The 12,380-nt window shown below is 44.1% G+C and overlaps 1 protein-coding gene across 3 annotated transcripts in view; it reads right to left on the reverse strand.

Annotated features, from left to right (window-relative positions):
- The window catches only part of KCNAB1 (potassium voltage-gated channel subfamily A regulatory beta subunit 1), a 344,031-nt gene that overhangs the window by 213,356 nt on the left and 118,295 nt on the right, over positions 1-12,380 (reverse strand). The window contains exon 1 of one of the 3 annotated variants that reach the window (XM_010952022.3): positions 6,225-7,276. The exons of the other annotated variants lie outside the window; for them this stretch is intronic. Within the exon in view, the coding sequence (XP_010950324.1) occupies positions 6,225-6,445 (221 nt within the window). The 5' untranslated portion in view covers positions 6,446-7,276. Of the gene's footprint in view, positions 1-6,224; positions 7,277-12,380 lie in introns of those variants that run through there. 3 annotated transcript variants of the gene reach the window in all.

Raw genomic sequence — 12,380 nt, forward strand, 5'->3', positions numbered from 1 at the left:
CTCACCATCCCATGGATGCCAGACTTCTGGCTGGTGCCTTGCAGAGGTGGAATAAACTCTATGAGATTGAATCAGCAACTAATTTTCAGGAAGGTTTCTCCACCTCCCTGTTCTCACCATTTTGCTTTGAGGAAGAGAGGAAAGCCCACACCCAGGGGTGGAAGTGAAAATCACAACGGCATTCTTCACCACAAAAAAATGGCATCTTAAATAACCAAGCTGCTCTCTTCTCTGGACTAAAATCAAATATTTCTATTTGAAACACAGCAAAAGAGCTGGCACTTCTCCCCTTCCTTCTCTTCAGCCCACCTATTTCCTCCCACTTTTCCCCATACGGAGGCTCGCGAGCGCACACACACACGCACACACTCAGTGCCTTTTACGTAATCGGCTGACAAGATTGATCTTTCACTTCAATTGCTTTGATTCAAAATCTGCCCACTACTCGTGGGAGGTAAAGAACCGTGGATGAGACGTGTGCTTTAACAAAGAGGCTGTGGAAAGAAGGACCTGGGAAAGGCATCTGGTCTGAGTCTTTTCTATGTAGTCTTGACTCTTAGTAGGAAGATAAAGAGTGCTATGGAATTCCACACAAATTCTCTTGTTTCAAACTTACAACTCAGGGATTTTTTTTTTTTTTGAACTGCCAGATTAATTCCTTCTTAACAGGACTTTGTAACCAGACACCTTGTTCAAAAATCTGAAATGGTTCCTCCATTGCTAATAATCACCTTATTCTACATGGGTAACCCTGACATCCAAGGTACCACATCTGACTCCTCTGCCTCTACAAGATGTTCTCCCTCGCCCCTTCCCTGCCTGAACCCTCTGCCCTGTTTCATTGTTAGCACTCCATGCACAGCCTTGGGGACCAGCTGCCCCCCTCCTGCAGCAGCCTGCTCTCCTCCTCCTCCCTGCTCACATCTTGGTCCTTCTCCTTTCTCAGTATTGAACTTCACTGATCTTTCTCATGAAACCTCTCCCTGAGTCTGATGGCCCCTGGTGAATGATGGCGCCTCAAACTAGAGTCACAGGTGTTCCTTGTATCACTTAACACACGCAGCCTTTCTGTGTAGATATCTAATCACACTCAACTGTAAACACTCAAGAGAGGACACTCGCTTTGTATCCCCAGCATTTAATATAGTGTTCCACATGTGTAGTCATTCATTTTCCAAGCGTGTATTGAGTAGCTGTTGTGTGCCAGGTGCCAGGTTAGACTTTGGGGTCGCTGAGATGAGCAAAATTCAAACCTCAAGCTGCTCACAGATTAATGGGGTAGATACAGATGCAAATGGGTAATAGCAATGCTATGCAATCAATAATTTTCATAACAGAGGTAAGAACCAGATGCAGTGGGGATGCTAAAGAACAAGTATGCTATATGGGGTAGAGCCAGGGAAGATTTCACAGGGAAGGTGATGCTAGAGTTGGGTCTTGGAGGATGCACAGGAGTTTGCCTGGCTAATCAAGTGAGGTAGGAGAATTCCAGGGTAGAAGGACCAGCATGGAAAATGATACAGAGGCATAAGAACCCAAGAAGTTCCAGAGTCCTCTCTCAAGTAGGTATTTCTGATAAAGCACGTGGTCAGAGATAAAGTGAGAACAAAGAGTGGTGACTGGAAAACATGATGGAAGCCAGACCATGAAGGACCTCAGGTGCCATGTTAGATAGTTTGGATTTTATCCCCTGAGCTACTGAATGGCACTGAAGGAATCTGGGAATGACGTTGTCATTTGAAGTTATCTAATGATGACAACAACCTGACTGTCCTTCAGTGAATGAATGGTTAAAAATACTGTGAGACATCTATATGATGAACAACTACTCAGCAAGAAGAAGGAATGAGCTATTGATACACACAACAATTTGGGTGAGTCTCAAGAGAGTTATGCTGAATGGAAAAAAGCCAATCCCAAAATACTATAAACTGAATGATCCCATTTATATAATGCTCTGAAACAACAAAACTATAGAGATGGATCACAGATTAGTGGTGGCCATGGCTTAGGGAAGAGTATGTGGATATGGCTGTAAAGAGGTAGTACGAGGGAGCCTTGTGGTGTTGAAGCAAGTCTAATTCTTCATTGTCATTGTGGTTACACAAACGTCTACATGTGGTAAAGTTGCACAGACATAGGAACATGCACACACATGAATACATGCATAACTGGTAAAATCTGAATAAATTCTGTGGATTGTACCAATGTCGTTGCTAGTTTTGATGTTGTGCTATAGTTATGCAAGATGTTACCACTGGAGAAAACGTGATTAAGGGTACACAGAAATTCCCTGTACTTTTCGTGTGTGTTAGTGTGTGTGAACTCCTGTGATCTATAATTATTTCAATAAAAAATTTGAATGATGACAAAAATGGTGAAGTGGATTAACTCCAAAAACTGGAAAAACAGGAATTTTTTTTAAGTGGAATTTAAAGATTACTGCTCAGATATTCCTTCTTGTAAAGAACTCTCTTAAGAATTTCAAAGCATGTTTTATGTAACTATACAACACAAGGTTATACTGCTATAAATGTTTATGTTACAGATAAAATTTTTCTTGATGAAATTGGGTTTATTGATATTCAACTTGTTCTAGAACTAAAGTAACAATTTTAGAATGATGGGTAGCTTATCAGTACAAACGTGCTCCGTTCTGAACGACAAAATCTCTAAGATCACGCCTAACACTAGTAGCTGGATCATTCTAAAAAGTTATGAAAAAGAAAAGAAAAGAAAAAAACACCCAACCAATCAAACAATCAAAAACAACCAAACAAATCTGGCTTAACTTCTGTTCTGATTGATTTAGCTTTCCTAGGATGAAGGTTCACATACAGCTATCGTGTATGGCTACAAGCGTATATCAAACTCTAATACAGTGTGATGAACTCTAAAAACACGTGCACAACTAAAATGAAGGCCCTCTCATGTGTTAACAAGGCACAAGGATTAAAAATATAAGAAACGCAACAGTCTTGTATTATTTACGTACAAGACAGTCCTCAAGATAAATGTTAGGTGGAATCTTGTTCTCTTGTGCTGACAGTGACATCTGAATGGCAGATTGTTCTAATGGATTTTTTCTCATCCTCAGCCTTGAAATAATAGTTAATTTTATCCAAGATTCTTTCACAATGCTGCTGGGAAGGTAACAGGGGCTCTGAGTATTTTATTCTTGCAGAATTCAGATGCTTCATACAAGTGTCTATTAATTCTTTCTAAAACTCCAGGTTCATGGGTTCCTGATTAATGGGTGGTAATTATAGGCTATGATATGAGCTGGGCTTTAAAAATCATAAGGTTTTAGTTGAGTAGAAAGCTTCCTACTCATTTGTCAGGGTTATAAGTAGGTCCTCAATGGCCAGGTTGCACCCTACAGCAAGGTTAGAACCTGAAAGAAGTCCCTGGGATGGCAAATAGGTGGATAGGTGGCAGAGATGGGCACACTGACTCATGCCACAAGATGCAATCATAACCCTGGAACTGAAGCAGAGATGGTAACCTCAAAATGGATAAATGGGTTGGCAAGGGCATGACTAGCCCCCCCCCCAAATACGGGCTTCATAGAAATATCTCACAATAGATAATTATTGTGTATTTGACTGTTTTCTTATTCACAGTCTGTTTTCCCAAGAATGCAAGGCCCAAACCTCGTCTGGTTTCTGTACATTTGTGTACCCAGTTCTAATAGGTTCCTGATACAGAATAGACGCTCAGTCAATATTTGACTAAATGAATACCTCTGCACTCTGTAACACTGCTTTTTGACAATTTTTGAGTGGTCAACACTTTTATACTCTGATCAAAGCTATGAACCCTCTCCTTAGAAATACACACAAAAAGACAATATTTTTGAATTTCTGAAGGGCTCATGGTTCCCAGATTAAGCAATGCCTATGGAAATCATTTTCAAGAATGAGTATTATTATAAACACAATTAGCCACCAATTTTCCATTCCAGTTCCTTCAAGCATTCTCCTTATTGTTTACCCAAGCCAATTACCTCCCCAACTTGATGGCATTATTTTTTATTTTTTGCTACTTATCATTAATAAATAGTCCTTACATGCACATTTTGTTTTAGTGACATCAATGACAAAGAAAAAAATAACTCAGCTAATAAAAATATTTCTGTCATTTTTTATAAAGTATATTAGTCTCTCTCCCTCCCACTTCTGTCTTTCTTTCTCCATCCCTAGGTAAGTCTTAGGGTACATTTGGCATAATCTCATCATCTCTTTCCTAAAGATCACTCTGAGTAGAATTTGAAAGAGAGAGGGGTTGAGTCACATATATACACAAAGCCACCTGCCTGTCATAGATGGAATGATTCAGAATAAGAGGGGGCGTGGAAACAAGGTAACTTGTCCAGTCACTATCAACAACAAATAACTCCAAATATACTGAAGCCCAAAGATGGCTAGCTTCTTGACACAAAAGAGCTGTCCTTAGTTGCCAGGAATGAAAGGTGCCCGAGTGAATCTTACACACTGACCTTTTGATAAAGAGAGACAATTATCATCCAATCTGAGCCGAGCTGTCAATATTAGCAGAAAAACCTTAATGGAAATCTCTTGGCTTCATAAGACCAAACTCTTCTAATACAATGATCCATGAACAACTAGGAAACTCTGGCACAAAAGATGAAGGGTGTTACTTTTTATTTCTTCTGGTTTACAAGAAGAAAGTTCAAGGTGCTGCTGGAGGCCACAATTCAAATCACCTCTGTGATATGCCTTAACCCTAAATGTCCCGTTCCCAGGGGCCCTGTCCAGGAAGGCAGCCTCCATCTTGGCAGCGGAACCGCATGCAGAGCAGCGCCAGGCTGACGGGGCAGGGGCTGGGTGTGTACCACAAAGTAGTGATAGAAAAAGCCAATGCACTCCAGACTGCGGTCCTAGTTACTGACCTGTCGTGGGGCCCCACTCTCCACCACGGAAATTTTGGGAAGAGCAAAGGGTCCTCGCATTGGTGACACTTCAGGGAGTTGCCTAGGGTCCAGCTGCTTGCATTGTACTGCAGTTGGGGCAAAGAGCTTTAGCTCTGATTTTTAGTAGGTCCTCCCCTGAGCCCCATTCATGGCTTCCTTTCTTAATGGCTCAAAAATACAGCAAAACAGTGCTTGGTGTTTTTCAATGAGACATTTTCCTGTTAATTCTGCCAAGAAAGTTTTGCAAGGACAACTTTCAGAGAAAATTGGTTTGAATGCTTATTTCAGAAACTTCTCATGGGAAATATAATCTTAGGTGTGCATGATTTTCAATGCATTAAGTTCTTTCTATCCTAAAACATTGTTCCTGACAGAGATGAGGGGTAGTTACATGCAAATAATAGACAAAGTCAGATCTGCAAACTAGAGTCACCAAAGCCTTTGGAAGATGCATTGTTAGCTCCTCTCTGCATATGCAAACATCTTCAGAGACTAGAAGCATGGTAGCTTTAGAGAAATCAAGTCAGGAAGACTCAGCACGAAGCAGATACAATGAGGAGGCAGGAAGTCACATAATTGAATAATGAAATTTCTACTTGTCAAATTTAAGTCGTTCCCTGTTAAAGAGAGCATCGACTATTACCAGGAAGGTTTCCCACTCTGGAAGGCATCACAGAGGAAGAGGGAGCTTAAACATTTCTAAAGAAATCAGCAATATTACAACAATTGACTTTTCCTCCATATTTCACAACAAGGTTTGCATTTTATTTCAAGCCGTAATTTAGATTTAAATATGTCAGGGTTCAGACTAACTTACCAGGACAGGAGTTCTTCCCTGGAACAAAACTTCCTTAAAAGCTTACTTAGCATTTGTCACCTTGGCCTTTCAAAAGATAAATAAGAATATGGTACTAGATGGGAAACTGTTTTTAATAGTATAATCACAGAAACTACAGTCTATAATAAAATAGGACAAGCATATTTGCTCCTGAAAAGCGGTCCTGATCTCAATACCAGTTTCCAGCAGCTGTGTTATTCTCTGCGGACTGGAATTCCTATAGCTCCTAAGGTGTTCATAACACTTCAGAATATACAAAATGGGCCACAGTTTTTAAATCCTATACACAACACAACACAGCCACCTTGGGTTTTCCACTTTCCTAAGAAGCTATTTGAGAGACGCCTGAGAATTCTAAATTAAGCAGCCCACCAATGAGTAAGTCACTTTTCAAAACCGCTGCACCTGTACGGAACTGGGAAGCCCCGGGCAGAGGGAATCTGACATCCATACCTATATTTCATGCCAGTCTGCTTTGCGGTGGACTCTTTGAGAGAGATGTGGTGCTGAGGGGTGAAGGTCCCCAGGCTGCGCGCGATGATAGCAACCGTGCGGAATTTGGCCCGGGCCGCGCTCACCACATTGGGGGCGGCGGAGCTCTGCTTGCTCAGAAGTCGGTCCTCACCGTTCCGACTCTTCAAATTGTGCTCTGTGCAGGCTATGGAGACTTGCATTGCTTCCCCGGGCAGCACACAGAACCCCAGAACACAGGCAGTCACGAGAGGTCGAGCAGCTGGGGGGTTTCTGCTCGTCTTTTAACCCCTCCTTGCTCTCCTTCCCTGGGGATGCCGGCAGAGGAGTCCTGGCCGCCGACTTCAGAACCGGGAAAGTGGCAGGAGCGGCTGCGGTGCAGGACAAAGTCCCAGGCACCGAGAGAAGTAAACAGCCAGCCCTGAAGTTGTCACAGCAGCTGGAGCGCAGATCAGGCTCGCAAATCTTCCCCGGCAGTAATCTCGGTTGATTAAACAGTCAAATCCATGCAGTCGGGAGGCTTGGGCAGACGCCTGGAGCTGAGCATTCGTGCTGACTGCACGCAGCCCAGCCAGGAGCCCGTCCGCCTTGTCTGAATGCGGGCTCGCCTCTGGGCGATGGCTCAAATCCACGCAGGCATACCGCAAGATGCGCCGCCAGCACCCTCTGGACCACAGGCAGGATGCTCTGCTGGCGCGCGGAGCATCCCAAGCAGCAGCTAACTGCAAGCCGCTCCCCAGGGACCTGCGGTCGCCATCCACTCCAGCGGTCGGCTCCCTCCCTGCCCCACTCCGGGAGGTCGTGGGGGCTCCTCAAGACCCCTCCCCACTCATTTTGAGGCGAAAGCCTGGAGGGCTGAGTCTGTAGCGAGACGGGTTTGCAGCTGCACGGAGGAGCAGGAAGGTCCCTTTAAAAGAGCTTCTTGCCTTTGTGTGCGAGGACGGGAAGGCGAGAACCGCTCTCATCAGACTCTTCCTGTAGCAGAAGCTGGAGGGCTGCTCACAAAGAGGGGCTCTGCCCAGACTCAGACCAAATCCTGCGCAGCACAACAGTTGGAACTGGGGGAAGGCTGGATGGGGGGTGCTTCTGTCACGGAACATGCCAGTGAATTAACACGTGAATACGCTGTGACTGCTTTGCTAAAACCCAGCTTGAAATCCCTGCCATTAGTCTTACCAGGGTTTATTTCCCCTTTGCACATTATTTCTTAAGCTGATGAGTTTGAAGTTTACTGAAAAGACATAGCGCAGACTTTTTAGAGTCAAGTCACCTAACTTGGTGCAAAATCTTTTCTGTTTCCCTAAGAAGGGTGAGGGATGGGAAAGGAAGCAGCAATTGGGTACCACCCAGAAGGGGGGTGCACTAGGTAAGCAGCAGGTCCAAGTCACCACCCAGGAAGGTCCAAGCCAGGTGGCTGGAACTATGTACACTGCCCACTGGTCATTGATGGCCAGCTGGTGAGGACAAGCATTATCCTCAGGTTGATGGGTGAGAACAGCAAGCACCTCCACCTGCCATCTCTGAATGTTCCTGTGAGGCAGGAACATTGCGTAGTTCAGTGTCAGGTGCAAAGCAACTCCTCAATAAATGTGATTGAACCAAACTAAGCAAATTGGCTGATAACAATTTCTCTCTCTGCTTGAAATGCAAGGAAGCCAGACCTTTTTGGTTTTTTAAATAGACAGATTTACAATAAAAGTGTGGCTTCTGCAAAATCAGTTCTCTAAATGTGTAGTTCTCAACAGAAACTGCTGTCAAGCAAAAAGGAACAGTATTTAAATCAACAATATTTGTGAGCGCCATCTCTGTACTAGGCATGAGAGAGAAATATGGAGGAAAAAATGAAGCATTGTCCTTCTCAAGGAACTGGGAACCTGGATGGGAAGGCTAAAACATTGTCTTAAAGTGTCTAATTAACAATGTCAGCAGCACATCAGTGTTTGAATGAGTGGTACAGACACCAGGTACACTGAAGTTAAGCAAGGGAGTGATTACAGGAGGCTGGAGAAAGTTCTTCACTTTGATTCATTCCCTATATGTCTGCTGAGTCCCTATGAGGTATCTGACTGCTTGTTGCTGGGATACAAAGGTGGTTTAGACAGAGGCTGGACCTCAAGCAGCTCATGGACACTCAGGGAGCTCTCATAGACTGTGGGGCTTCGCCTGGGACATGAATTTGATTAGCCAGAGAGGGAAATGTGTATCTTCCCAGAGGCTGGCTGGGGTGAGGAGAACACACACTCCGGCTCTGTCAGTGTGATAGGAAGAAAAAAAATAACAGTTCTGGCCACTTCTTCCCAAGTTAAGTTGTAGGAATTAAATTTTCAAGTAGAACATGTGACTGTTTTGAATTCCATTCCAGACATGAATCGTAACACTTTATAACCTACAGATAAGGTTTAAATTACATTGTGGAACCTCATCCTCTACCCTCCATGCCCTCCCCACATATACTGCCTGATGTTCAGTGGTTGGGAAGTAACTTGAAGAGGGGGTAAGGGTAGTGGAAAGGGACGAATGAACCTAGGATGCCTTCTTTCTACCCTCAGCTCCAAGGAAGTAGTTCCTGAAGCCGATCTCTGTTCCCAGAGATAAATAACCAGTGGGCAGAGAGGAAGCAGATCATTAGAATTTTATTTTTTTTCACACTAAGCTAGCTCAACGGGGATGATCCATGTGAATCAGGAAACAAGTCAAATGAGAAGAGGAAGAAGTGGGAGGAATCGGAAGGAATAGCTCAGAAGACAGGGAAGATAAACAGCCTGGGAGGCAAGAAGGAGCACAGTGATCAAAATCGGGCCAGAGGGGTCAGGAGCCAGCAGCCTGGGCACTGGCTGAGGGGCGGAAGGTGGGGGAAGGCAGCTAATGGCTGAGGCCAGCTCTACAGGGAGGGGAGAGAGTGTTGAAGACACTGTTAGCTGAGTGGCTTCCAGGTTTGCCAAGAACTAGCAAAGCAACACCCGAAAGCATAACCAAAACCAGAACCAGCACTTGGTCATCAGAATAAAACATACAAGGCAGAGCGCTTCTGAGTCGCCTGTCTCCCCCACAGGACCAAGCAAAGCACTATGCAGAGCAAGCCCTCCTCACCCTATAAATAATTGAGAGAAGACAGTAAGGAAGCTTAGGGAGGAAGGGAGGAAGGAGGGGCTATGGGAAGATGCCAAAATCTTGGATAAACTTGAGTCCTTTCAAAAAAAATAATAAAGAGAAAGAAAATCCCGCAGGTTCCAGTTTCCCACAGCCTGCTCACTTCCAAATAACTGCGCGAATAACTGCCCCCACGTCTGCACCTCTTGTGTGTAGACAAGTGTCCACCTTTAGTACCTGCCTCAAAGACAGTCAAAGAGCTGAGGCCAGAGGAACACCCACAGCACAAGCCTCTCTTTCTGGCTGCCTGCAGGGCGCCTTCCCAGACCTGATGCCACTAGGATCCTGCCAGTAAGCCGGGGGCTTGGGGACTTACCCACCCCAGTGAGCTCACCTTCACTGCGTTCAGGGGGCAGAAGGTCGCAGGGGCTCAGAAATTAGATATCGGTTGGCTGTGAGAATGCTCCTTCCTCCTAAATTGGTGCTAATGGGCCACATGCTTATTAAGCTGGGGGAAATTAGATTTCAAATATGTAATTTTGGAGGACTTGTGTGACCTTCCATTGTCACACCATAGGATTTGGAGGAGTTATCACTATTATTATGTCAGGTTCAAATAAGCCCCACAAATGATGATAAAAAATGTAGACGTTAGATGTACTACAGATGTAGATATGATGTAGCTGCTGCTATGGGCTGAATTGGGTTCCCCCCCCCTCAAATTCATATTTTAAAGTCCAAACCCCCGGTACCTCAGAATGTGACCTTATTGAAGATAGGGTCTTTACAGAGGTAATGGAGGTAAAACGAGGTGGGCCCTAATCCCATATGACTGGTATTCTTATAAGATAAGGAGGTTAAAGACACACGCAGAAGGAAGATCCTATGAAGACACTGAGAGAAAGAAGCCACCCCAGGAGCAATCCAAGCAGAGAGGCCTCAGAAGAAATCAACCCGACTGACGCCTTGATCTTGGACTTCTAACCTCCAGAAATGTGAAAAAAATAAATTTCTCTTGTTTCAGCCACCCAATCTGTGGTGTTTTGTTATGACAGCCCTAACAAACTAATACAGCTATAAACATTGATGGTTATTATTTTAATTCATAAGGATTAAATTACTGGTCAAGAGAAACTACTGAAATTCTCTAAAAAATCCTCCTAAAAGTATTATTAGACCATGATAGATATCATTACCAGGCCATGCTACACATCCTAAGCACATATTACAACTCCAAAGAAGAGTTCCAAATACAACCATTTATTCCTCTCCACAAGGTCATGAAGCCTCTCCATGGCGACTCTTGATACAAGAGATGGTGGTTTTCAAGGCACTTCTAAAACCTGTTCTTAATGACCTTCTTATTCTACCAGCTTTCCCTTTTAAGAGCTTCTTTATCCTGGGCATCCAGGATTAAGTGTCGTGAGGTGATGGAGAGAGGCCGGCACCCGCAGGCCTAGGCCCGGGCCTCAAACCCAGCTTGGTCACTTTGCCTGTGCCCTCAGGTGTCACTATCGCTCTCTACGCCCCTGCCCTTTCACCTGAAGTATGAGAGGGGGACGTATTTATTTCCAGGATCCTCTCTTGTCCTGTAAGGTTCCAGGAGGTGCTTTTTCAGAAAGATGTGGAGGTTGCAAGATTACACAGAGTTAAATTATCACTTATTCTGCATTTGCTCCTGGATTTCAGCTGATCTCTATTCATTACTGGGTATTTGGAATTCCATAGCATTTATCAAAGGGTCATTGGGTCATGATGACAGAGCTGGTTAGGAAGAGACCACAGGTGCTTAACTTGCATCCTACCTTCTCATGCTTGTCATAGTCTTCGTGGTAATGTGGGAGCACTCAAGACTGTGGGGTCAGTTGGAGCCGGGTGTGAATCCCAGCTCTGCTCTGGGTCCTCCTTGCCGTGTGCCACTGCATGGGATGCTGAACCATCCTGTGCCCCTATCCTCAAAGAAAAGCAGGCTGCCAAAACACGCCTCTCCGGATGACTGCGGGAATGGCATGAAATGGTGCTTGGCCCACGGTAGGCACTTGGTAACTGCTAAGTAGCCATCTCGACTGATTAAAGGCAGGGCTGTCGGGAAGTCATGAATCTCCTCCCAAACAAGCTCACCCAGAGACCTCAGCAATTACTAACATCAGTGACACGCAGCACATCTTATATCCCAGGAACCCTTAAAAACACTTTACATATAGTAACTCACTTAATTCTCACATAATCCCAAGGGGAGGTGCTCTGTTATCAACTCTATTCTACAGGTGACCAAACATGAGACACAGAGAAGTTAAGTAACTTGCCCAAGGTGACACAGGCAGGAAAATGAGACCTAGGATTTCCCTCGGGTAGCCTGCCTCCAGAGACTTGGTTCTGAACCCCTGTGAGTACTGCCCCTCACTGAGACCACTTCCTGTGAGAAGGGCCATAAATCGTGCCATCTTATGTATATAATTTGAAGGAAATCCTGGTCTTATAAGGAGTGAGGGAAAGAAATTCCATATTGAAAGTCTAAACATTTCAGAACAATTAAATCAGCTGTGCTTGGTAGTTTTTTGAGTATACCTTCTTATCAACCTTTTCAAATACTTCATAATACTTAATTACTATTGCTCAAGAAAAAAAAATTTTCCCAATTAACACGGCAAATTTCTGATTGATTCGATTTCTTACAAATAAAGTCAGACTCAAATGCTTTGTGCTGAGTCTGCTTAGAACTTGTAGTTTATACTCCACTGGAAATCACAGCCAGTAGGAGCCAGGAAACATTCAATTAGTCAGCCAGGCAAAACTGGATTCATTCAAAACAGAAAAGAATCTGCTAATATCTGAAGAATTTTAAACATGCAAATGTACAGATGGCAAGCCACTTTGTATCTATCATTTGTGATTAAAAGAAAAATTGTTAGGACAAGAGTTTGCTACGTACATTTGGGTTTGGAGAACAATTTATTACATTCTGACAATTGAACCAGCCATGAACAGGAGCATGGGCCCACATTTGCATAGGTACAGGTTTTGGAATAACAGAGAAAGTAAAACGGA

This window comes from Camelus bactrianus, chromosome 1 (assembly GCF_048773025.1).
Source record: "Camelus bactrianus isolate YW-2024 breed Bactrian camel chromosome 1, ASM4877302v1, whole genome shotgun sequence".
Taxonomy (NCBI): domain Eukaryota; kingdom Metazoa; phylum Chordata; class Mammalia; order Artiodactyla; family Camelidae; genus Camelus; species Camelus bactrianus.